At 43.5% G+C, this 21,837-nt stretch overlaps 1 protein-coding gene across 1 annotated transcript; it reads left to right on the plus strand.

Annotated features, from left to right (window-relative positions):
- Positions 1 to 5,111: 5,111 nt before the first annotated feature.
- Positions 5,112 to 21,617, plus strand: LOC121571770. Its single transcript, XM_041883444.1, has 18 exons — positions 5,112 to 5,190; positions 5,506 to 5,706; positions 5,919 to 6,007; positions 6,135 to 6,270; positions 6,437 to 6,554; positions 8,490 to 8,606; positions 8,820 to 8,934; positions 9,527 to 9,673; positions 10,465 to 10,576; positions 10,816 to 11,897; positions 12,380 to 13,492; positions 16,159 to 16,250; positions 16,429 to 16,561; positions 16,644 to 16,834; positions 18,078 to 18,183; positions 20,303 to 20,371; positions 20,653 to 20,796; positions 21,102 to 21,617. Exons 2-18 carry the CDS (start codon positions 5,529 to 5,531, stop codon positions 21,318 to 21,320), a joined length of 4,161 nt encoding a protein of 1,386 aa, XP_041739378.1. The 5' UTR covers positions 5,112 to 5,190; positions 5,506 to 5,528; the 3' UTR covers positions 21,321 to 21,617.
- Positions 21,618 to 21,837: the final 220 nt, after the last annotated feature.

Consider the following 21,837-nt stretch of genomic DNA (forward strand, 5'->3'; position numbering starts at 1 on the left):
TCAGGTCTGGAGACTGGCTAGGCCACTCCAGGACCTTGAGATGCTTCTTACGGAGCCACTCCTTAGTTGCCCTGGCTGTGTGTTTCGGGTCGTTGTCATGCTGGAAGACCCAGCCACGACCCATCTTCAATGCTCTTACAGAGGGAAGGAGGTTGTTGGCCAAGATCTCGCGATACATAGCCCCATCCATCCTCCCCTCAATACGGTGCAGTTGTCCTGTCCCCTTTGCAGAAAAGCATCCCCAAAGAATGATATTTCCACCTCCATGCTTCACGGTTGGGATGGTGTTCTTGGGGTTGTACTCATCCTTCTTCCTCCAAACACGGAGAGTGGAGTTTAGACCAAAAAGCTCTATTTTTGTCTCATCAGACCACATGACCTTCTCCTATTCCTCCTCTGGATCATCCAGATGGTCATTGGCAAACTTCAGATGGGCCTGGACATGCGCTGGCTTGAGCAGGGGGACCTTGCGTGCGCTGCAGGATTTTAATCCATGACGGCGTAGTGTGTTACTAATGGTTTTCTTTGAGACTGTGGTCCCAGCTCTCTTCAGGTCATTGACCAGGTCCTGCCGTGTAGTTCTGGGCTGATCCCTCACCTTCCTCATGATCATTGATGCCCCACGAGGTGAGATCTTGCATGGAGCCCCAGACCGAGGGTGATTGACCGTCATCTTGAACTTCTTCCATTTTCAAAAAACTGCGTCAACAGTTGTTGCCTTCTCACCAAGCTGCTTGCCTATTGTCCTGTAGCCCATCCCAGCCTTGTGCAGGTCTACAATTTTATCCCTGATGTCCTTACACAGCTCTCTGGTCTTGGCCATTGTGGAGAGGTTGGAGTCTGTTTGATTGAGTGTGTGGACAGGTGTCTGTTATACAGGTAACGAGTTCAAACAGGTGCAGTTAATACAGGTATTGAGTGGAGAACAGGAGGGCTTCTTAAAGAAAAACGAACAGGTCTGTGAGAGCCGGAATTCTTACTGGTTGGTAGGTGATCAAATACTTATGTCATGCAATACAATGCAAATTAATTACTTAAAAATCATACAATGTGATTTTCTGGATTTTTGTTTTAGATTCCGTCTCTCACAGTTGAAGTGTACCTATGATAAAAATTACAGACCTCTACATGCTTTGTAAGTAGGAAAACCTGCAAAATCGGCAGTGTATCAAATACTTGTTCTCCCCACTGTAGCAGTCCTGCTGCTGGGTTGTTGCCCTCCTACGGCCTCCTCCACGTCTCCTGATGTACTGGCCTGTCTCCTGGTAGCGCCTCCATGCTCTGGACACTACGCTGACAGACACAGCAAACCTTCTTGCCACAGCTCGCATTGATGTGCCATCCTGGATGAGCTGCACTACCTGAGCCACTTGTGTGGGTTGTAGACTCTGTCTCATGCTACCACTAGAGTGAAAGCACCGCCAGCATTCAAAAGTGACCAAAACATCAGCCAGGAAGCATAGGAACTGAGAAGTGGTCTGTGGTCACCACCTGCAAAACCAGTCCTTTATTGGGGGTGTCTTGCTAATTGCCTATAATTTCCACCTGTTGTCTATTCCATTTGCACAACAGCATGTGAAATGTATTGTCAATCAGTGTTGCTTCCTATGTGGACAGTTTGATTTCACAGAAGTGTGATTGACTTGGAGTTACATTGTGTTGTTTAAGTGTTCCCTTTATTTTTTTGAGCAGTGTAAGTCAGTCATATTCTTACCATGCAATACAAAATGCTTCATACATTTTTTTAACAATTTGCTCACTTCACTTAGGCTTGTGTAGTAGAGCATACAAAGTGGAATTTAAAACATTTAAAAGCATACATCACAGAATTAATGAAATACATATATTATCATATATAATATTTATATAATACATATAAATACATATCATAATATGATATTTAGCATGGATTGTAAATCATGCTCAATTACACATTTCATTGCCTGTACTTACAATTATTACAGTATTAATAAAATAAAGTATAATAATTTCACCATCCGTAAGCCAAAGACTTTGTTCATGCTTACACATTTAATGTAATTGATTACATTTGGCATGCATGTCATTTATCCCGTATTACAGGGGCCGCTAAAAGGTTGGTGGAATTTAGATTTTAGTTGTATGTTATTTTAATAGGTGTGTCTTGTGTGTTTCTATGAGTTTTATCACAAAATAATACAGAAGTGTGTGGGTCGCTGCAATGACCCCAAAATCACTCCAAAACTCTAGGCAAGCAAAACGGATCCAAAATATTGTCTTGGGCATTCAGGTACTGCCAAGATAAGTCAGAAAGTCATGTTAGATTGTATTAAGTGGAACATCCCTTTAATTGAGGTGACCTGTCCCAAACAACATGACTTTCAAGTGACAAACTGAGGGATTTTTTTTAAATAAAAAAAGTCTCCAACATTTTTTTTTCTACCTTTACCACTTTAAAACTGGTGGTTTGATTATTCTTCACACACAAGAAACTAGCGCTGGTCACCTGCTATATATTTTTTATTTGATGTAGCTAAATTCATAAATTGGGGGCAATTTGCTTTAACTTCAAATAGGCCTAGGCCTTTTCTCATTTGGGTAAAGATCAGTTTTCCACCCTCTCCTCCGTCCTCTTCTCCGTGACCCAGAAACCGATAAGTGGTCGAGGAGATGTAAATTCATTAGTAGGCGAATGGAAGAGTGTCCTCCCCTCCTCGATAGCCAACTTTCATCGAGGATAGTGTGTATCCTACCTGAGTCCTTCATGGAAGAGTTTTCAAATCGAGGGCCTTTTCTCAATTGGTTTAGCTGAATTCCTGCATTCTCTCTCCTCTGTTCTCTCTCGCCTCCTTTTGGTCAAAGGTAATCATGGAGAGGAGAGGGAAAGTGGAAGAAAATGTGCTTGTATGAAATGACTGACCTCCACTCGCACCTCATCAGGCAAATTACTTTTATAGGGGTGGATCTCAAAATAAATGCATAAAGTGATCAAAACGAATTAAGTTAGTTGTGAAAAACATTTTATAGATAAAACGATAAGCTGCATATTGTTTTTAAATGTATGCATGCTTATTTCCTCCGACAAAAACAAAAGCTGATGCAAAGGGGGTGTGGCAGATTAATCCTCGATGAAAGGTGGCTATCTGAGTAATAGAGGACACTCTTCCGTTCGCCTACTAACACATTGACATCTCCTCAACCACTTATCTGTTTTCAGCTCATGGAGGAGCGAGGACGGAGGAGAGATGGTGGAGGATGGACTTTTCCTTAAATGAGAAAAGGCCCAAGACGTAGCCTACCTGGTGCCTTTCCACACAACCCCCTCATGTTGTGCCTCTGTTTTTAAAGGGGAAATCTGAGATTGCTACATACATTTTTTTACTTTTATTTCATGATATATAGCCATTGTTTCCTCATCATATTTATATACAGACACTGTAGTAAACTACAGTCTATTTAAAAAAAAAGTTAATTTCATATTCAAGTTAACTGACACATGATTCTTCGCCCATGTAGGCAGCCTACTCTATTTCAATGAGACCACACATACTAGGCACACTTGTGTGAGAAGTGTGCAGAAGGGCATGAGACAAAGGAATGTATAGCATTGGTGAAAGTAGTGGTATGTGCTAATTGTAGGGGTGCCCATGGTGCTAGGGATCAGAAATGTCCTGTGCGAGACAGGCAGGTTGAGGTTTCCAGGGTAAGAGTAGTGAAGAAGTTGTCATATGCTGGGGCAGTGAAGAAAGTAGAGGAAGATGGGTCAAGGGGGAGGAGTGGTGAGAGTAGTAGATATGTACCAATACAGAGGGATAGGCCAACAAGTGATATGTTTCAGTAAAATTGGATTTTTAGCATTTATAGCAATGGTTATTAATTGTACTGCAGGGATGGAACGTAAGTCGAGAAAATTGAGGTTGTGGTGGCAGCTGCAGAGAGGTATTTGGGTGTGCGAGACTTGACATCAGAAGAGTTACAGGGAGTGTTAAGTGGTGATTTCCCATCATTTCAGGTTGAGGGCATGAGGTAGGTAGGAATGAATATATTTAAATAGTGGAGTAGGGTGGTGTTAATTATTGATAATATTTTTGAATTTGTGAGTGTAGTGTTAGATGGTAGGGTATTTCTTTATATTATTTTTCAAGCATAATATAAGGGAGTTGTACTCCAGTCTAGTAGGTGGCGGTAATGCAACAAATTGGATGCCAACCGCCGTTAAACCTCATCAAAGAAGAAGAAGAAGTAGGCGCACTTGAAGTCTCACGCCCAACTAGGAGAGGTAGTCTACTGAAGTTGAAGCAGCGAAGTCTGAGTGTGTGAATAATGCGAAAAATGTGTTTTTAATAGAATAGGTAAGCTAACGCATACAGAGTGGCCTGAAGTGCACAGTCAGTACACAATACTATGGTCATCATGTATTAGCAGGATCAGATGGTGACAGGAGTCCCAGGAGGGTCAGACAGGCAGGGAAGACCAGTCTACGGAGCTCAGGTGAATTTTGCAGTTTATTAACAATATCAGTGAATAGGACAGCAGCTTAAGCTTAAAGCTACAGTTTGGGATCTGGAAATAATGGTCATTTCAATTATTGAACCATTGATTCTATTCTTGGATAAAATAATGTATAAATGTACACCACATTTTTCAGTTGTGCAGTTTAGTTCTTTGGGGTTCTTGCAGGAACCTAAGGAGGTTCCTCAATGAACCCCACCTCCTATGAGGTTCTTGGAAGAACCTTTTGGGGTATTTTTCATTGCCAAGAACCCTAACGTTCTTCAAGGATCTTAGAAGAACCCTTGTTGAACCCCTACGTTTTAGAGTGTAGAAACGTAACGTTTCCTCATGATCTTAGTTAAACTGTCCAACCCCATCAGAACCCAAAGTATATGCTTGTTTTACTCCGTTGTGTGTAAACAATTTCTAATTGTAAACAAACACTGTATAGCCTCAAAACATTGTTTAAAATATAAATTGTATATAATGGATGGCTAGTCCTTGCATACACAGTTCTGTCTATGAATTTTGTTCAGCCCCACCCCGCAGCTGTTTACCGAAACAGTGGCAGGGTATATGCGTTGTTGTCGTTTGAACAGCAGATTGCCCCTTCAATTGGGATTCGGTAATTGACAGTCGCGAGAACGCCACAGAAAGAACACAACTTTTTTTTTTCTTCTGCCTTCGCGCCACACAACATGTTTGTTGGAGTCTGAGGTAAGCGCTGGCTAATTTTAACACACTCGTCTTAATGTAGGTTAAAGCCGAATGACTTTAAGCCGCTCTGTCAATAGCTAAGGGTCGCGTGGAAATTGATTTGAGGGCCTTGCTACTAGATAGTCTCACAATCTCAAGGAATAAGACGTGGCCACAAACCATTCAACGTTCGCTAGTTAACGTTTAATATGCCAAATGAAAACTAACAGTGCCAGTGTGACCCCAGGTAAATGCTTCGTGTCATTGTACGCATTTCACTCTTAATAACTGACGTTTCTTCTCACCTTTTTTGTTTCATGGTGGTTACGCGGGTAGACAGTTTATAATCGTTTGGTGAAATGGTATCTCCGAGAGCTGACAGGGGGACAACCTCACCTGTAACCGCGCGCCCTCTGTGGCCCCTCGATGGTTGTGGTTTGTGTTGTACGGAATTGAAGCCTGACAGAAATCCTCAACTTCTACCATGCCTACATTCTGTGTGTCAGGAGTGTGTTCCCCAGAGTGATTTCAAGACAGGTGAGCCATGTTGAACGATGTCACTCAAACTCTTTTGAATTTCAGTAGGCTGAAGAGACTTGACCACTGACCTGATTCAGTCTCTGACCAGTCTGATTTACAGTCTGTCCAATAATTAAAATATGCAAGTCTGATAAAGACATGACAAAGTGATTGCAGACAAGCATTCCTGTCCATCCTGTGAATTGAATATCACTTCCATTTTCTCCTAGAATGTCCGGTGTGTGGAAGGCAATACACTTCTTCAGAAATCATTGACTATCCTTTCCTCCCTACCTTTGCCTCTGATTCAAAAACCTGGGTAGGTAGTGGATGGGTGCTGCTGTGAATGACAGTGAACAAAGTAGTAGTTATCACTCAATGTATACATGCAGTAGCCTATTGGCTATGAATGGAATGAAAGCTGATGTGATACCCCTCTCTCTCAGTGTGGGGGTTGTGATGAGCCTGTGGTCTGTGGCTGGTGTGTAGAATGTGACGAACCGCTCTGCTCTGTCTGTGTGGCAGCCCACAAGAGGGTGAAGTTAACACGCGACCATAATGTCCTACCCCAATTACCTCCAGGTACAACCTTCTGCCATTATGTCAGACCAGACTATGACCACAAACCTTTAGCACTGGTCAATTAAACCTTTTCATCCGAAGGAACACCTTATTCAAAGCAGTGTTAATGCCCGCAGTTGAATATTTTATTAGCTGTCAGTGATGGCGTGAAATGTTAAATCTCCAGGTTTCAGCAGGACAGCGTTGTGTCCCGTCCATAAGAGAGAGCAGATGAAGTTTTTCTGTGTGACTTGTGATCAGCTGACTTGCCGTGATTGTCAGCTAACCTTCCACAGAGAACACAAGTAAGATTTCCCTCAAGCACCTCCTTGCTGGCAACTCCAAATAAAATTGTATTTGTCACATGCGCAGAATACAACAGGTGTAGACTTTATTGTGAAATGCTTGCTTATGAGCCCTTCCCAACAATGCAGAGTAAAATTGAATACACAAGAATGGTGCTATATAAAGGGATTGGCGCTACAGTGCATTCAGAATGTATTCAGACCCCTTGACTTTTTCCTCATTTTGTTACATTACAGCCTTATTCTATAATTGATTAAATTGTTTTTTCCCCCTCATCAATCTACACACAATACACCATAATGGAAAGCAGAAACTGTTTTTTATAATTTTCTGCAAATGTATTAAAAATAAAAAACAGATCACATTTATGTAAGTATTCAGACCCTTTACTCAGTACTTTGTTGAAGCACCTTTGGCAGTGATTATAGCATCAAGTCTTCTTGGGTATGACACTACAAGCTTGACACACCTGTATTTGGAGAGTTTCTCCCATTCTTCTCTGCAGATCCTCTCACGCTCTGTCAGGTTGGATGGGGAGCATCGCTGCACAGCTATTTTCAGGTCTCTCCAGAGATGTTCGATCGGGTTCAAGTCCGGGCTCTGGCTGGGACACTCAAGGACATTCAGAGACTTGTCCCGAAGCCACTCCTGTGTTGTCTTGGCTGTGTGCTTAGGGTTGTTGTCCTGTTGGAAGGTGTACCTTTGCCCCAGTCTGAGGCCCTGAGCGCTCTGGAGCAGGTTTCATCAAGGATCTCTCTGTACTTTGCTCCGTTCATCTGACTAGTCTCCCAGTCCCTGCTGCTGCCACCACCATGCTTCACCGTAGGAATGGTGCCAGGTTTCCTCCAGACGTGACGCTTGGCATTCAGGCCAAAGAGTTCAATCTTGGTTTCATCAGACCAGAGAATCTTGTTTCTCATGGTCTGATGGTGCTGTAGGTGCCTTTTGGCAAATTCCAAGCTGGCTGTCATCTGCCTTTTTTCTGAGGAGTGGTTTCTGTCTGGCCACTCTACCATAAAGGCCTGATTGGTGGAGTGCTGCAGAGATGGTTGTCCTTCAGGAAGGTTCTCCCATCTCCACAGAGGAACTCTGGGGCTCTGTCAGTGACCATCGGGTTCTTGGTCACCTCCCTGACCAAGGCCCTTCTCCCCCGATTGCTCAGTTTGGCTGGGTTGACAGCTTTAGGAAGAGTCTTGGTGGTTCCAAATTTCCCTCCATTTTAAGAATGACGGAGGCCACTGTGTTCTTGGGGACCTTCAATGCTGCAGACATTTTTTGATACCCTTCCCCAGATCTGTGCCTCAGCACAATCCTGTCTCGGAGCTCTACGGGCAATTCCTTCGACCTCATGGCTTGGTTTTTGCTCTGACATGCACTGTCAACTGTGGGACCTTATATAGACAGGTGTGTGCTTTTCCAAATAATGTCCAATCAATTGAATTTACCACAGATGGACTCCAAGTTGTAGAAACATCTCAAGGATGATGAATGGAAACAGGATGCTCCTGAGCTCAATTTCGAGTCTCATAGCAAAGGGTCTGAATACTTATATAAATAAGGTATATCTTTTTTTTTATATACATTTGCAAACATTTCTAAACCTTTTTTTGCTTTGTCATTATGGGATATTGTGTGTAGATTGATGAAGGGGAAAAAAATAATTTAATACATTTTAGAATAAGGCTGTAACGTAACAATGTTGAGTCAAGGGGTCTGAATACTTTCCGAAGGCACTGTATATACATATGGAGCCCATAGATGCTGTCAGTTCCCTCATGCCTTACATTACTACTTATGCCAAAAACAATTGTTTGTATACTTTTTACTTAAGTATGTTAAACTCTTCCCTCTGCTTCCTTCTGGATAATTTTTTAAAAGATCCCACTGTTGATGATGTTCACTCGTTCTGTAATTTTTCTGTTTATTTTCTCTAGGTACCAGTTTTCCCAGGACGCTTTACCAGAGCAGAGGAAATGTTTACAGTATCTAATAGAGACTGTGAGGATGCAGAGAGCGACTGTACAACAGAACCTGTTGGACCTGGATGGACGGTCAGTTGTTAACGCATTTGTCTGGGTGTGCGTGAATGAAAATGATGATGCCGTAAAATGATGGCGGCACACCAATTGTTCAGCAGTCTGCTGTATCCAAGACAGTTTCCAAGTCTCACTGGGTCAGTCATTGTTGATCTGTTCATTTGTGGTAATTTAGTCTCATGAAAGAATGAATAAATCTCATAGCTAGCTGTGTGACCTTTGCCCCAGGCTGTCTGACTTGGAGGATCTGCAGGAGAGTGTGAGGGCGGAGGTCAAGGATATCCTCAAGGGCATCTGGAGTGTCCTGGTGAAGAGAGCCATGCAGCTTTCCAAGGAAATGCAGGTAACATTTAACACACACAGATTGGAATAATCTGGTATCTTGGCCCTCCCACCCCTACGGGACGACAGTTTGCGCTCAGCACAGTCAAAGCTCTTCTCTGTCCTCATATTCCAATAGTAAAAAAATTGCGACATGTGAAATGGAAACGACAGCTATAGGAGAAATGTTCTAAACATTTTTATCCATTGGACAACTATTCAGAAGTAGCTGTTAATTATAAACCTCAAAGCCGAATGAGCTTACATTTGTAGATAGCAACCCTACCCACATACTCTACCAGTACAGCACTTTTGTACCAGTTTTTTGTATTGTTCATACTTTCTCACTGCTGAACCAACCAAGTATCAGACGAAATTAGTCTGAGGGACTGAAGATGATGTTTAGCCTGCTGCGCTAAAGCCTAGGTATCTTCAAGTCTCAGATGAGGTTACTCCTCATGCAACTTACAAGTCAACTTAATTCCCAGAGTCAACCCAGTCCTGCCAATGAAAAATAGCTGTGGTATCCACAGTATCCAGCCTGCTGTGTAGATAACTTGATACCGCACACTATATTTGAATGATTGGTCATCGACTCATTGTTTGTTGCCTAGGATCACTGTTGGAAGGAGAGCGAGTGTGTCACAGAGAGACAGGCCCAACTTAGGAAGCTGGGAGAGAGGCAGGAATATGTGCTGGCCTTCACAGAGAAAGCCCTGAAGAGTGAGGATCACACCTCCCTGTTATCCTGCAAAAGACAGGTAGATAAAAAGTCCAATCTACGATCAGAGGTAACTTAGAATTACACTGAAGAAAACAGTAAATATAGAGGTAACATTAGAGAGAATACATGCTACTACCCTGATCTGTTACCGTAAAACTTCAATTAATAACCCAGCATTTATTTGCTTCACTGAACACAACCAGTGGTCCTCTGTAGCTCAATTGGTAGAGCATGGCGCTTGTAATGCCAGGGTAGTGGGTTCGATCCCCGGGACCACCCATACGTAAAAATGTATGCACGCATGACTGTAAGTCGCTTTGGATAAAAGCGTCTGCTAAATGGCTTTATTATTATTATTATTATTATTTAGATGGGCATCTATTTGAGCCAGGCGTCTATTTCCTTAACGCACACAGCTTTTGCTCAATAAAATGTAGAAAAGACAACCACACTGTTTATTGTGACCAGTATAAACATTATAATTACAAATCCATCGCAAATCAGACTTGCAAAGACTAGGCTGCCTATCATACGCTTCGTGGCGCCATGGCTAGCAACGATGACAGAATAAAAAATTAAAACACGTTTTGACTGGGAATATCAGAGCTGTGTCCATGGCAACCTCATAAAAAATGCATTTAGACTCGGCGTTTATTTGCTGAAATGTGTGCAGATGTCCGGCTATTAAAAGGGACAGGCGGCTATTTGAGACTGCCTTTAGTTGAAGTTTTTACGGTACAGAAAAATGCATCTTCCCTTTCTTAACCCACCAGTGCTCAAGTTTTCTCACCATCTTGTCTCCTACCATCCTCTTCTTTCTCCTTTTAGATCCAGTCTCAGCTGCAAGCCGTTCTAGCCAAAAAAAACAGCACAGTGTCTACAATGAAGGAGCTGAAGCTCCACTGTAGCCAGGACATCCACCAAGCCCTTGGGTGTTTTGGTACGTATCAAAGCAATGTGATTTTTGTACACTTTCAATTATCATATTTATAAACTTGCAGTGATGCGTCTAGATTTGTCGCACTTATGAATAATGACATCTCTGCAGTGATGATGCTTTTTTGTTGGCTTGATGCTGCCAGAAAGATTGTTTGACGTTAAAGCTTAGAGAAAAATAGTTGAAGATGGTGGTAGTTGCACTCTTAATTAATGTGTGTGTGTCATTCTGTTTGCGTTCAGGGGAAATTGTGACTAAGGAGGTCCCGTTTGCTCGGCTAAACCTGAGAAAGACTCTGGTTAGTCCCATTCAAATTAATCCTCCCAATATTTCACTGGAACAGCAGAGAAACAGCAGAGCATCCTCAGCATTGTCACCTTCATCCCAGGAAACCTCCAGTTTGTCAGCGGGAAATGCTCCCCTCTCGGGACGTCAACCAACACTAATGCGCTCGCTTTCTTGCCCCCAGTCCTCCCCCTTCCCCTATCCCCATGAACCAGAGAAACTGTCATGTTACCACTTTTCCCCTGACTCTCGCAGACCCTCTTTACAGGCACTATCCTCTTCCCGCTCTGACAGCCCTCTGTCCTTGTCCTCTACGGGAAACAATGACTGCTCATTATTATCAGGGTTTGTCCAGGACACCCTTGTCCCATATCAGGGTGGCTCCTCAAAGTCTGACCTGATGGTGGAACTTGTTTCCCGGGCCTTTCATGTCAAAAGGAAAGCAGGGGATGTAAATGTGGGTCCTCAAATTAAACGAACTCGTTTGCAGCCCTTTAAGGTACCAGCGGACTCTCCATGTGAGAGGGTTCCCCCTATAGGTGCCGAAAAGCAGGCTGTGGACATGGCTGCTACAGTTGTCTTGGAAAGAGAAGCTACACCCAACATCACGGACCAGAATGCAACGGCTCCAGTGTACAGACAAGAAGCTACTAAGGCTTCAGGCAGTAGTGTCACGACAGCCAATCAGGTAGTTTTAGCTCCCTTCACACTCCCTGTCACGGGGAACTCTGTCACTTGGGGCATGTCACCAGCTAATGGCACTCTTTTTCCTGGCACCGTGAACACTCCCCCCAGCTTTGGATGTGTAAGGGCTGTCCCCCCATACTTGGTTTTGTCCAACAGCGCTCCAGTTTCCAGTCACACTGGCACTGTGTGCAGGCTTGACAATGGAAGCCTGGTCTTCATCCATAATGACATGCCCTTTTTCAACATCTTGAGCACTGTTAGAGGAGGTCAAAACCAAGTGCTAGCTGGTTCTGTCCCAGGAGGACTCTCCCCACCACGTCTGCCAGACCCCACCTCTCCAAAGAGCCCTATGGTTAGTTGGGAAGAAATGTCTTTACTGTTTATTTCCCTCTTATCTATAGTTTCTCCTAGTAGTTCCTATCCCATAGTAGTTGATCTGTGTCCTTCTCTTTTGCCTCCCATCTCTTTACTTCCTCTAAAATCCATATTCTGTCTGTTGGTCTCCCAAATCTCATTTTACGCTAGTTTGTCAATTGTCCTGTTTTGTAGTATCCTCAGTTAGGTATTGTGTAGTTGAGCAAATAATGGAAAGTTAAAAAGTTTTGCTAAATCACAATTTGGGAAACTTTGGAATGACTACTGTAGTGTTGCATTATCTGAAGTATAAAATAAAATTTGAAGATCAGCTGTGAATAATTCATTATCATATCTGTTTTGTAATGTAATTGGAAACTTTTTGAAAGCATGTATTTATGAATTGTTAAGTAAGAACACACCTCTGGCCTTTGATAGTCTTAATCTCATTAATAAGACACTATCACACCCTCTCAACAGGAAGCTTCTCAGTCCACTGGTCCAAAATATCCAATCAGAATTATTCGACGGGTAAAGAATTATATTTCAACGGTCCAGGACACCAAGCTGCCCACCCAGGATGCCACTGCTCAGTCAGGATTGTGCAGAAAGGATGAAGCCGCCTCTACTCTCCTCGTACAAACTACTAGTGCCCAGGCAGACTCTGTACAAATGGAAATTGCCCAGACCAACGTTGACCTCATCCAGGTAGACCCTAATCAGACAGTCTTTGCCATGGAAGAAACCACGGAGACAGACATTGTCCAGAATAAAACTGCCCAGCCAGACTTTGTCCAGAATGAGACCAACCAGGCCGAACTTGTCCAGACTGCATCTGACCAGGCAGAACTTTTCCAGACTAAAACAGCCCAGATGGAAATTGTTCCTGCTCAAGTTGTTGGAATCAAGGAGGAACAAACATTACGGCAAGTTACAGGACCGATGGAGTCTGTGAGGGCAGACATGCTTGACCCCGACATTGTGCATACTGAAACTGACCAGACTGACTTTGTCAACGTAAGCACACAAGTATCTGGGATCATGATCAAGGAAGAACCGCCAGCCACAGACAGCTTATCAGTTACAGGGCTAATGGAACCCATCTTAGCGATCATGCCTGACACTCTACCTACTGAAACCGTCCAGACTGACCCTGTCCACACAGAAATGGTTCATGCGAGTGAAACTGTGCAGAGGAATTTTTTCCAGACTGATAACCAGCCTGAAACTATGCAGACGGACTCTGCCGAGACTGAAACTGTGCAGAAAGAAATTGTCCAGTCGAACTTTAACCTGACTAAAACCGTGCAGACAGACCCTGTCCTGACTGAAGCAGTTTATGCAGTCCAGACAGACACTGCGCAGATGGAGCCAATCCACAGTGAAACTGTCCTTACCGACATTGTGCAGACTGCTACTCTGCAGAGGGACCTAGCCCCAACTGACTTCACAGAGATTCAGCCAGACATGTCAACCACCAATGAGGTATCCACAAATGACACTGTCAATGTGGTCAGTGTCCCCAGCTGCACTCAGGAAGTTGACATTGACCTCACCCTTGACCTCAGCAATGATTTCTGCTCTCCGATAGAGGTAAGTGTTTTGCTTTTGGTCCAAATCTACCTAGTTAATGCCCTGAATCATAACTTACTCTGGCCTGTACAGCCTTTCTGCCCTTAATACCAAACAAAATTGATAATATTTCTACATTGTAGAATAATAGTGAAGACATCAAAACTATGAAATAACACATAGAATCATGTAGTAACCAAAAAAGTGTTGAACAATTTCAAGAACTTTGGAAGTTTCTTCAAGTTCAGTCGCAAAAACCATCAAGCGCTATGATGAAACTGGCTCTCATGAGGACCGCCACAGGAATGGAAGACCCGGAGTTACCTCTGCTGTAGAGGATACGTTCATTTAGAGTTACCAGCCTCAGAAAATGCAGCCCAAATAAATGCTTCACAGTGTTGAAGTAACACACATTTCAACATCAACTGTTCAGAGGAGACTGTGAATCAGGCCTTCATGGTTGAATTTCTGCAAATAAACCACTACTAAAGGACACCAATAAGAAGAGACTTGCTTGGGCCAAGAAACACGAGCAATGGACATTAGACCAGTGAAATTTGTCCAAATTTGAGATTTTTGGTTCCAACCGCCGTGGCTTTGTGAGACGCAGTGTGGGTGAACGGATGATCTCCGCATGTGTATTTCCCACCGTAAAGCATGGAGGAGGAGGTGTTATGGTGTGGGGGTGCTTTACTGGTGACAATGTCTGTGTTTTATTTAGAATTCAAGGCACACATAACCAGCATGGCTACCACAGCATTCTGCAGCAATAGAAGTGCTCAGCATATGTGGGAACTCCTTCAAGACTGTTGGAAAAGCATTCCAGGTGAAGCTAGTTGAGAGAATGCCAAGAGTGTGCAAAGCTGTCATCAAAGCAAAGGGTGGCTATTTGAAGAATCTCAAATATAACATATATTTTGATTTAACACTTTTTTGGTTACTACATGATTCCATATGTGTTATTTCATAGTTTTGATGTTTTCACTATTATTCTACAATGTAAAAATAAAAACCCTTGAATGAGTAGGTGTCCAAACTTTTGACTGGTAGTGTGTGTGTGTGTATATATATCACACACAGTGGGGAGAACAAGTATTTGATTCACTGCCGATTTTGCAGGTTTTCCTACTTTCAAAGCATGTAGAGGTCTGTAATTTTTATCATAGGTACACTTCAACTGTGAGAGACGGAATCAAAAATCCAGAAAATCACGTTGTATGATTTTTAAGTAATTAATTTGCATTTTATTGCATGACATAAGTATTTGATACATCAGAAAAGCAGAACTTAATATTTGGTACGGAAACCTTTGTTTGCAATTACAGAGATCATACGTTTCCTGTAGGTCTTGACCAGGTTTGCACACACTGCAGCAGGGATTTTGGCCCACTCCTCCATACAGACCTTCTCCAGATCCTTCAGGTTTCGGGGCTGTCGCTGGGCAATACGGACTTTCAGCTCCCTCCAAAGATGTTCTATTGGGTTCAGGTCTGGAGACTGGCTAGGCCACTCCAGGACCTTGAGATGCTTCTTACGGAGCCACTCCTTAGTTGCCCTGGCTGTGTGTTTCGGGTCGTTGTCATGCTGGAAGACCCAGCCACGACCCATCTTCAATGCTCTTACTGAGGGAAGTAGGTTGTTGGCCAAGATCTCACGATACATAGCCCCATCCATCCTCCCCTCAATACGGTGCAGTCGTCATGTCCCCTTTGCAGAAAAGCATCCTCCAAACATGGCGAGTGGAGTTTAGACCAAAAAGCTATATTTTTGTCTCATCAGACCACATGACCTTCTCCCATTCCTCCTCTGGATCATCCAGATGGTCATTGGCAAACTTCAGACGGGCCTGGACATGCGCTGGCTTGAGCAGGGGGACCTTGCGTGTGCTGCAGGATTTTAATCCATGACGGCGTAGTGTGTTACTAATGGTTTTCTTTGAGACTGTGGTCCCAGCTTCAGGTCATTGACCAGGTCCTGTAGTTCTGGGCTGATCCCTCACCTTCCTCATGATCATTGATGCCCCACGAGGTGAGATCTTGCATGGAGCCCCAGACCGAGGGTGATTGACCGTCATCTTGAACTTCTTCCATTTTCTAATAATTGCGCCAACAGTTGTTGCCTTCTCACCAAGCTGCTTGCCTATTGTCCTGTAGCCCATCCCAGCCTTGTGCAGGTCTACAATTTTATCCCTGATGTCCTTACACAGCTCTCTGGTCTTGGCCATTGTGGAGAGGTTGGAGTCTGTTTGGTTGAGTGTGTGGACAGGTGTCTTTTATACAGGTAATGAGTTCAAACAGGTGCAGTTAATACAGGTAATGAGTGGAGAACAGGAGGGCTTCTTAAAGAAAAACTAACAGGTCTGTGAGAGCTTGAATTCTTACTGGTTGGTAGGTGATCAAATACTTATGTCATGCAATAAAATGCAAATTAATTACTTAAAAATCATACAATGTGATTTTCTGGATTTTTGTTTTAGATTCTGTCTCTCACAGTTGAAGTGTACCTATGATAAAAATTACAGACCTCTACATGCTTTGTAAGTAGGAAAACCTGCAAAATCGCCAGTGTATCAAATACTTGTTCTCCCCACTCTATATATTATTATTATTTTCTTCTGAGAAGTAAGGCTGACAGTCTCTCCCAGACGCAACAGTAAAATGTAAACCATTTATCTTGCTGTCATACAGGAGGAAGATGACAATATGGGTGATTTTGATGTCAATGCTGCTGACAGTATTGAAAAGACTGGGTGCCAGGTGTCTGTTGGGCTTAATAGCAGGTGACAAACTTTCTATCCTTATTGTAACATTTGTCAACCAGAAAAACAGCACAAATCATTCTGTTGGCATTACTTCAGTGTGGTGGTGTGTAGCATAATTGAGTGTGTGTACATGCATGCGTACATCATATTGTGTGCACCGTCATGGGGTTTAACCTCAGTGCATGGCTCTCTGTAGATTTCTGCAGGTGTCTTTGATTTGGATGCCCATCCTTGACGCCCCTGTTGGTGCCCCGCCAGCCTGCTTCCGCCTCCTCCCAGGGGTCAAAGGGCAGGAAACTGTCATTCAGGTGATCCAGACGGACGCACCGGTAAGGCCAACTTTCATAGTGTTGGTTTGAATGTGTGTAAATATCACATTTTCTTGCTGACACTGGTTTACACATCCTCCAGCAGCCAGAGTCTCCTTGCTCCTCCATGTCGAGCCCAGACAGTCTGAGGAGCACCCACCAGCTACGCCCCCTCCTGGCCAGGAGGAAACACTGCACAGCATGTAGGATGTCAGGGAAGCTCACCCTGTGTGTCGTGTGTGGACGGTGCTTCCACAGGGAGTGTCACATTCCACCCATCTATGCCTTATCAACGTAAGCTTGTTTAATTAACTAACTTAATTGCATTCTGAATGAACAGTGATTTAAAATATATATATATATTTAGCCCTGAATTATGGTTATGCCTCAATGGGTGACATGTCTGGTGAGTATGCAGGCCATGGAAGAACTGGGACATTTTCAGCTTCCAGGAATTGTGTATAGATCCTTGCGACATGGGGCTGTGCATTATCATGCTGAAACGTGAAGTGATGCCAGTGGATACCATGGGGCACTCTGTTCACAACGTTGACATCAGTAAACTGCTCGCCCACACGAAGCTGTCTGCCATCTGCCCGGTACAGTTGAAACGTAAAGAGCACACTTCTCCAGCGTGCCAATGGCCATCGAAGGTGAGCATTTGCCCAGTGAAGTCGGTTACGACTCCGAACTGTAGTCAGGTCAAGACCCTGTTGAGGACGACCCCGCTCGCAGATGAGACTCCCTGAGACTGTTTCTGACAGTTTGTGCAGAAATTCTTCGGTTGTGAAAACACAGTTTCATCAGATTATACATGGTCTGCATTTGTGAGGCTGGTTGGACATACTGCCAAATTCTCTAAAACGACAGAGGTTTATGGTAGAGAAATTAACATTATGAGAAAAAAGAAGAAACCTGCACACTGCTCTTGCTAGTATCACTGCTCATTATTAAGCTTTATGTATCGGCCTCATGAACATTCAATTATCTGGCAACATCTCTGGTGGACATTCCTGCGGTCAGCATGCCAATTGCACGCTCCCTCAACTTGAGACATCTGTAGCATTGTGTTGTGACAAAATTGCACATTTTAGTGGCCTTTTATTGTTCCAGCACAAGGTGCACCTGTGTAATGATCATGCTGTTTAATCAGCTTCTTGATATGTCATACCTGTCAGGTGGATGGATTGTCTTGGCAATGGAGAAATGCTCACTAAAAGGGATGTAAACAAATTTGTGCACATAATTTGAGAGAAATAAGCTTATTGGGTGTATGGAACATTTCGGGGATCTTTTATTTCAACTCATGAAACATGGGACCAACACTTTACAAGTTGCGTTTTTTTATTTTTGTTCAGTGTAGTTTGGGATATTTTTTATTTCTTCAATAATTGGTTTCTTAATTAGAATCTGTATTGTATATAGATCTCAAAAAATGTGGGCCCCTGTGTGGAAAGATGTTTCAGTGTAGGCCCAAATAAGGCATTGGGATTTGTCTCTCTGTATTGGCCTGATATGTGTGATGCTACTCCTCCAGTGAGCGCTGGCAGTGTATGCTGTGCCGGGACCGCTCTAATCTGGCGGAGTTGCAGGACTACAGTGGGGCTGACGGGGAACTGTGTATGAGCCCTCCTGACCAAATGGTGAGCCTTTTACTTTGCAGAGCATGTCTGGGCACGTCTGCTATATTTCACTTGAATATGCACATCTGGGTACATAAACTCAGCAAAAAAAGAAACGGCCCTTTTTCAGGACCCTGTCTTTCAAAGATAATTGTAAAAATCCAAAGATCTTCATTGTAAAGGGTTTAAACACTGTTTCCCATGCTTGTTCAATGAACCATAAACAATTAATGAACATGCACCTGTGGAACGGTCGTTAAGACACTAACATCTTACAGACGGTAGGCAATTAAGGTCACAGTTATGATAACTTAGGACACTAAAGAGGCCTTTCTACTGACTCTGAAAAACACCAAAAGAAAGATGCCCAGGGTCCCTGCTCATCTGCGTGAACGTGCCTTAGGCATGCTGCAAGGAGGCATGAGGACTGCAGATGTGGCCAGGGCAATAAATTGCAATGTCCGTACTGTGAGACGCCTAAGACAGTGCTACAGGGAGACAGGACGGACAGCTGATCGTCCTCGCAGTGGCCGACCACGTGTAACAACACCTGCACAGGATCGGTACATCACACCTGCAGGACAGGTACAGGATGGCAACAATAACTGCCTGAGTTACACCAGGAACGCACAATCCCTCCATCAGTGCTCAAACTGTCCACAATAAGCTGAGAGAGGCTGGACTGAGGGCTTGTAGGCCTGTTGTAAGGCAGGTCCTCACCAGACATCACCGGCAACAACGTCGCCTATGGGCACAAACCCACCGTCGCTGGACCAGACAGGACTGGCAAAAATTGCTCTTCACTGACGAGTCGCGGTTTTGTCTCACCAGGGGTGATGGTTGGATTCGCGTTTATCGTCGAAAGAATGAGCGTTGCACTGAGGCCTGTACTCTGGAGCGGGATTGATTTGGAGATGGAGGGTCCGTCATGGTCTGGGATCGGTGTGTCACAGCATCATCGGACTGAGCTTGTTGTCATTGCAGGCAATCTCAACGCTGTGCGTTACAGGGAAGACATCCTCCTCCCTCATGTGGTACCCTTCCTGCAGGCTCATCCTGACATGACCCTCCAGCATGACAATGCCACCAGCCATACTGCTCGTTCTGTGCATAATTTCCTGCAAGCCAGGAATGTCAATGTTCTGCCATGACCAGCGAAGACCCCGGATCTCAATCACATTGAGCATGTCTGCGACCGGTTGGATCGGAGGGTGAGGGCTAGGGCCATTCCCCCCCAGAAATGTCCGGGAACTTGCAGGTGCCTTGGTGGAAGAGTGGGGTAACATCTCACAGCAAGAACTGGCAAATCTGGTGCAGTCCATGAGGAGGAGATGCACTGCAGTACTTAATGCAGCTGGTGGCCACACCAGATACTGACTGTTACTTTTGATTTTGACCCCACCTTTGTTCAGGGACACATTATTCAATTTCTGTTAGTCACATGTCTGTGGAACTTGTTCAGTTTTATGTCTCAGTTGTTGAATCTTGTTATGTTCATGCAAATATTTACACGTCAAGTTTGCTGAAAATAAACGTAGTTGACAGTGAGAGGACATTTCTTTTTTTGCTGAGTTTATGACTGTGTATGCCCAGTTCTCTGTTTTGAGCATGTCTACGCATGTCTGGTATTGTTTGCTGTGTCCACATCTAGTACTTATGGACCCTGACCCTATTTTTAATTTAAATGATCTCATTTTTAATTGAAAGAAATGAGGGTAGAGTAAAAATGTCAGCAATGTATTTCTGATATGACCAGATCTTGATTGGTTATTTTAACCCAAACTCATCCAACCCACCTTTTTTTTTTAGTCTGGTCATTAAATCACTATTGCTTCTGTTAGTTTGCCTGATCCAAGGTGTTTTTTTCCAGTGTAGTCTACAGCAATGTTTCCAACTCCAGTCCTCGAATACCCACAACGGCAAATATTTTTGTGGCCCCAGACAAGCTCACCTGATTCAACTCATTGAGGGCTTGATGATTAGTTGACAAGTTGAATCCGGTGTGCTTGTCTGGGGCTACAGCAAAAAATGTGTTGTTGCGGGTACAGGAGGAAAGGAGTTGGTAAATACTGGTCTACAGTGTGGATCTGCTTGTCCATGTGTGTAAACCATCTCTTACCCTTTGGGGTTAACCCTACAGAGATGTGAGCGCCTACTACTTGTCCTTTCATGCAAAAGGTACAGCGTTGTCCTCTACAGACCAGCCAAGGTAATCGACAAGTGCAACTTACTGCATTCACATCCTCAACATCCCTCTTAGTATTGTCATAGATGGTGTTCGCTATTAAAATGTCACACATAATCACAGGAGACTTTTCATGTTTATTACCATGTAGGTTGCTGACATGACTAGTCCTTTTAATTAAGTATGACTTTGTTTTTCAACTGTCTGTGTTGGATATACTGTATACAATTGCAGTTTGATGTTAGTCAGTTGTCTTGCTTTGACGCTAGAGAAAAATAGTATTTTGACACTCTCCGTCTCCTTAGCTCTCTTCCCAGTCTTCTCACTACATCGACATCACCCTGATACGGGGACGGTTGCTGCAGAAACTGGTCCCCCCTTACCGCACCCCGTCGGAATTTGTGTCCGATGTCTGGCTTCTCCTCCACACACTGTTGAAAAGTGTGAAGGTGAGGAGACTCACAATGACTGTGTCCGTGTCTCCGCTCACCCTGATTTTGCTTATAGAGAAATAAATATGATGGCTACAGTTGCATTTGTAGGCCCTCATTTCCAAATGATGGCTGTTTTCTTTGTCAAAATCCCCTAACTCCTACCTTTTCTTGTAAATTGTGAAACAATTTGTCAGAGCTTTGGGATTTGGAAAGCAGTACTCTATTGCTCTCTTTAGTCATCAATGATGATCTGGATCTTGCTCTGTTGCTCTTTCGTCACCCTTTCCTCTTTCTCTGTCTCTATTTCTCTGTATTTCAAGTCAGTGGACCGACTTCAGGCATGTTTTGGGAAGGAGCTGGGCAAAACGTTCGAGGGGACCCTGCACCCTTCGCTGCTCGTCAACCCCCACCGAGGGGAAGCGAAGGGCGGAGAGGAATGCGGAACAAGAGGGGGACATGGAGAAAGTGACCATGAGGAGAATCTGAGACCTCTTGAGGAAGAGCGCGCAGGCAAAGACATTTCACACAGGACTAAATGAAAGATAGAGAATGGAAAAGAAGCCTGTATTTGTATATATTGACTTGAATTGCTTGCTGAACATGTTTGTACATACAGTTGCCTCCAAATACATTGGAACCCTTGCACTTATCTTAAATAATTCTCTATTTATAAAATAACAAGAAATTGAAAAAGTTTTGTTCTCTACACCTTATTGAATTTTCAACATTGCAGAACCAATTTGTTTTATTATTATTGGTATATTTGGCCGCAACTGTAGTTGGTTACAAACACTGGGAATGAAAAAAAGTGTTGTTTGTGTTTTTTGTGTGTGCATCTTATCTTTTGTATCTATTTAGAATAAACATTTTTGCGCACATCTTATCTTGATCTATTTACAATAAACATTTTTGTGTGTATCTTATCTTTTTGTATACTTTGTTTGATCAAGTTTTGTAAACGTCTAAACTCAGTGAAAATCTTGCTGGACACTATTCAAACACAGGACCGTGTTAAGTTAAAATGTCCATAATATTACCACCACCAGGTGGCATTGG

This window comes from Coregonus clupeaformis, chromosome 8 (genome assembly GCF_020615455.1).
Source record: "Coregonus clupeaformis isolate EN_2021a chromosome 8, ASM2061545v1, whole genome shotgun sequence".
Lineage (NCBI taxonomy): Eukaryota > Metazoa > Chordata > Actinopteri > Salmoniformes > Salmonidae > Coregonus > Coregonus clupeaformis.

Bases quoted from the DNA above. Each gene is read 5' to 3' on its own strand.
- LOC121571770 (XM_041883444.1), top strand. From the start codon at position 5,529: ATGGTATCTCCGAGAGCTGACAGGGGGACAACCTCACCTGTAACCGCG. The intron at 6,008-6,134 runs GTAGGTAGTGGA...CCTCTCTCTCAG, and splicing joins CCTCTGATTCAAAAACCTGG to TGTGGGGGTTGTGATGAGCC. The intron at 16,562-16,643 runs GTAAGGCCAACT...CACATCCTCCAG, and splicing joins TGATCCAGACGGACGCACCG to CAGCCAGAGTCTCCTTGCTC.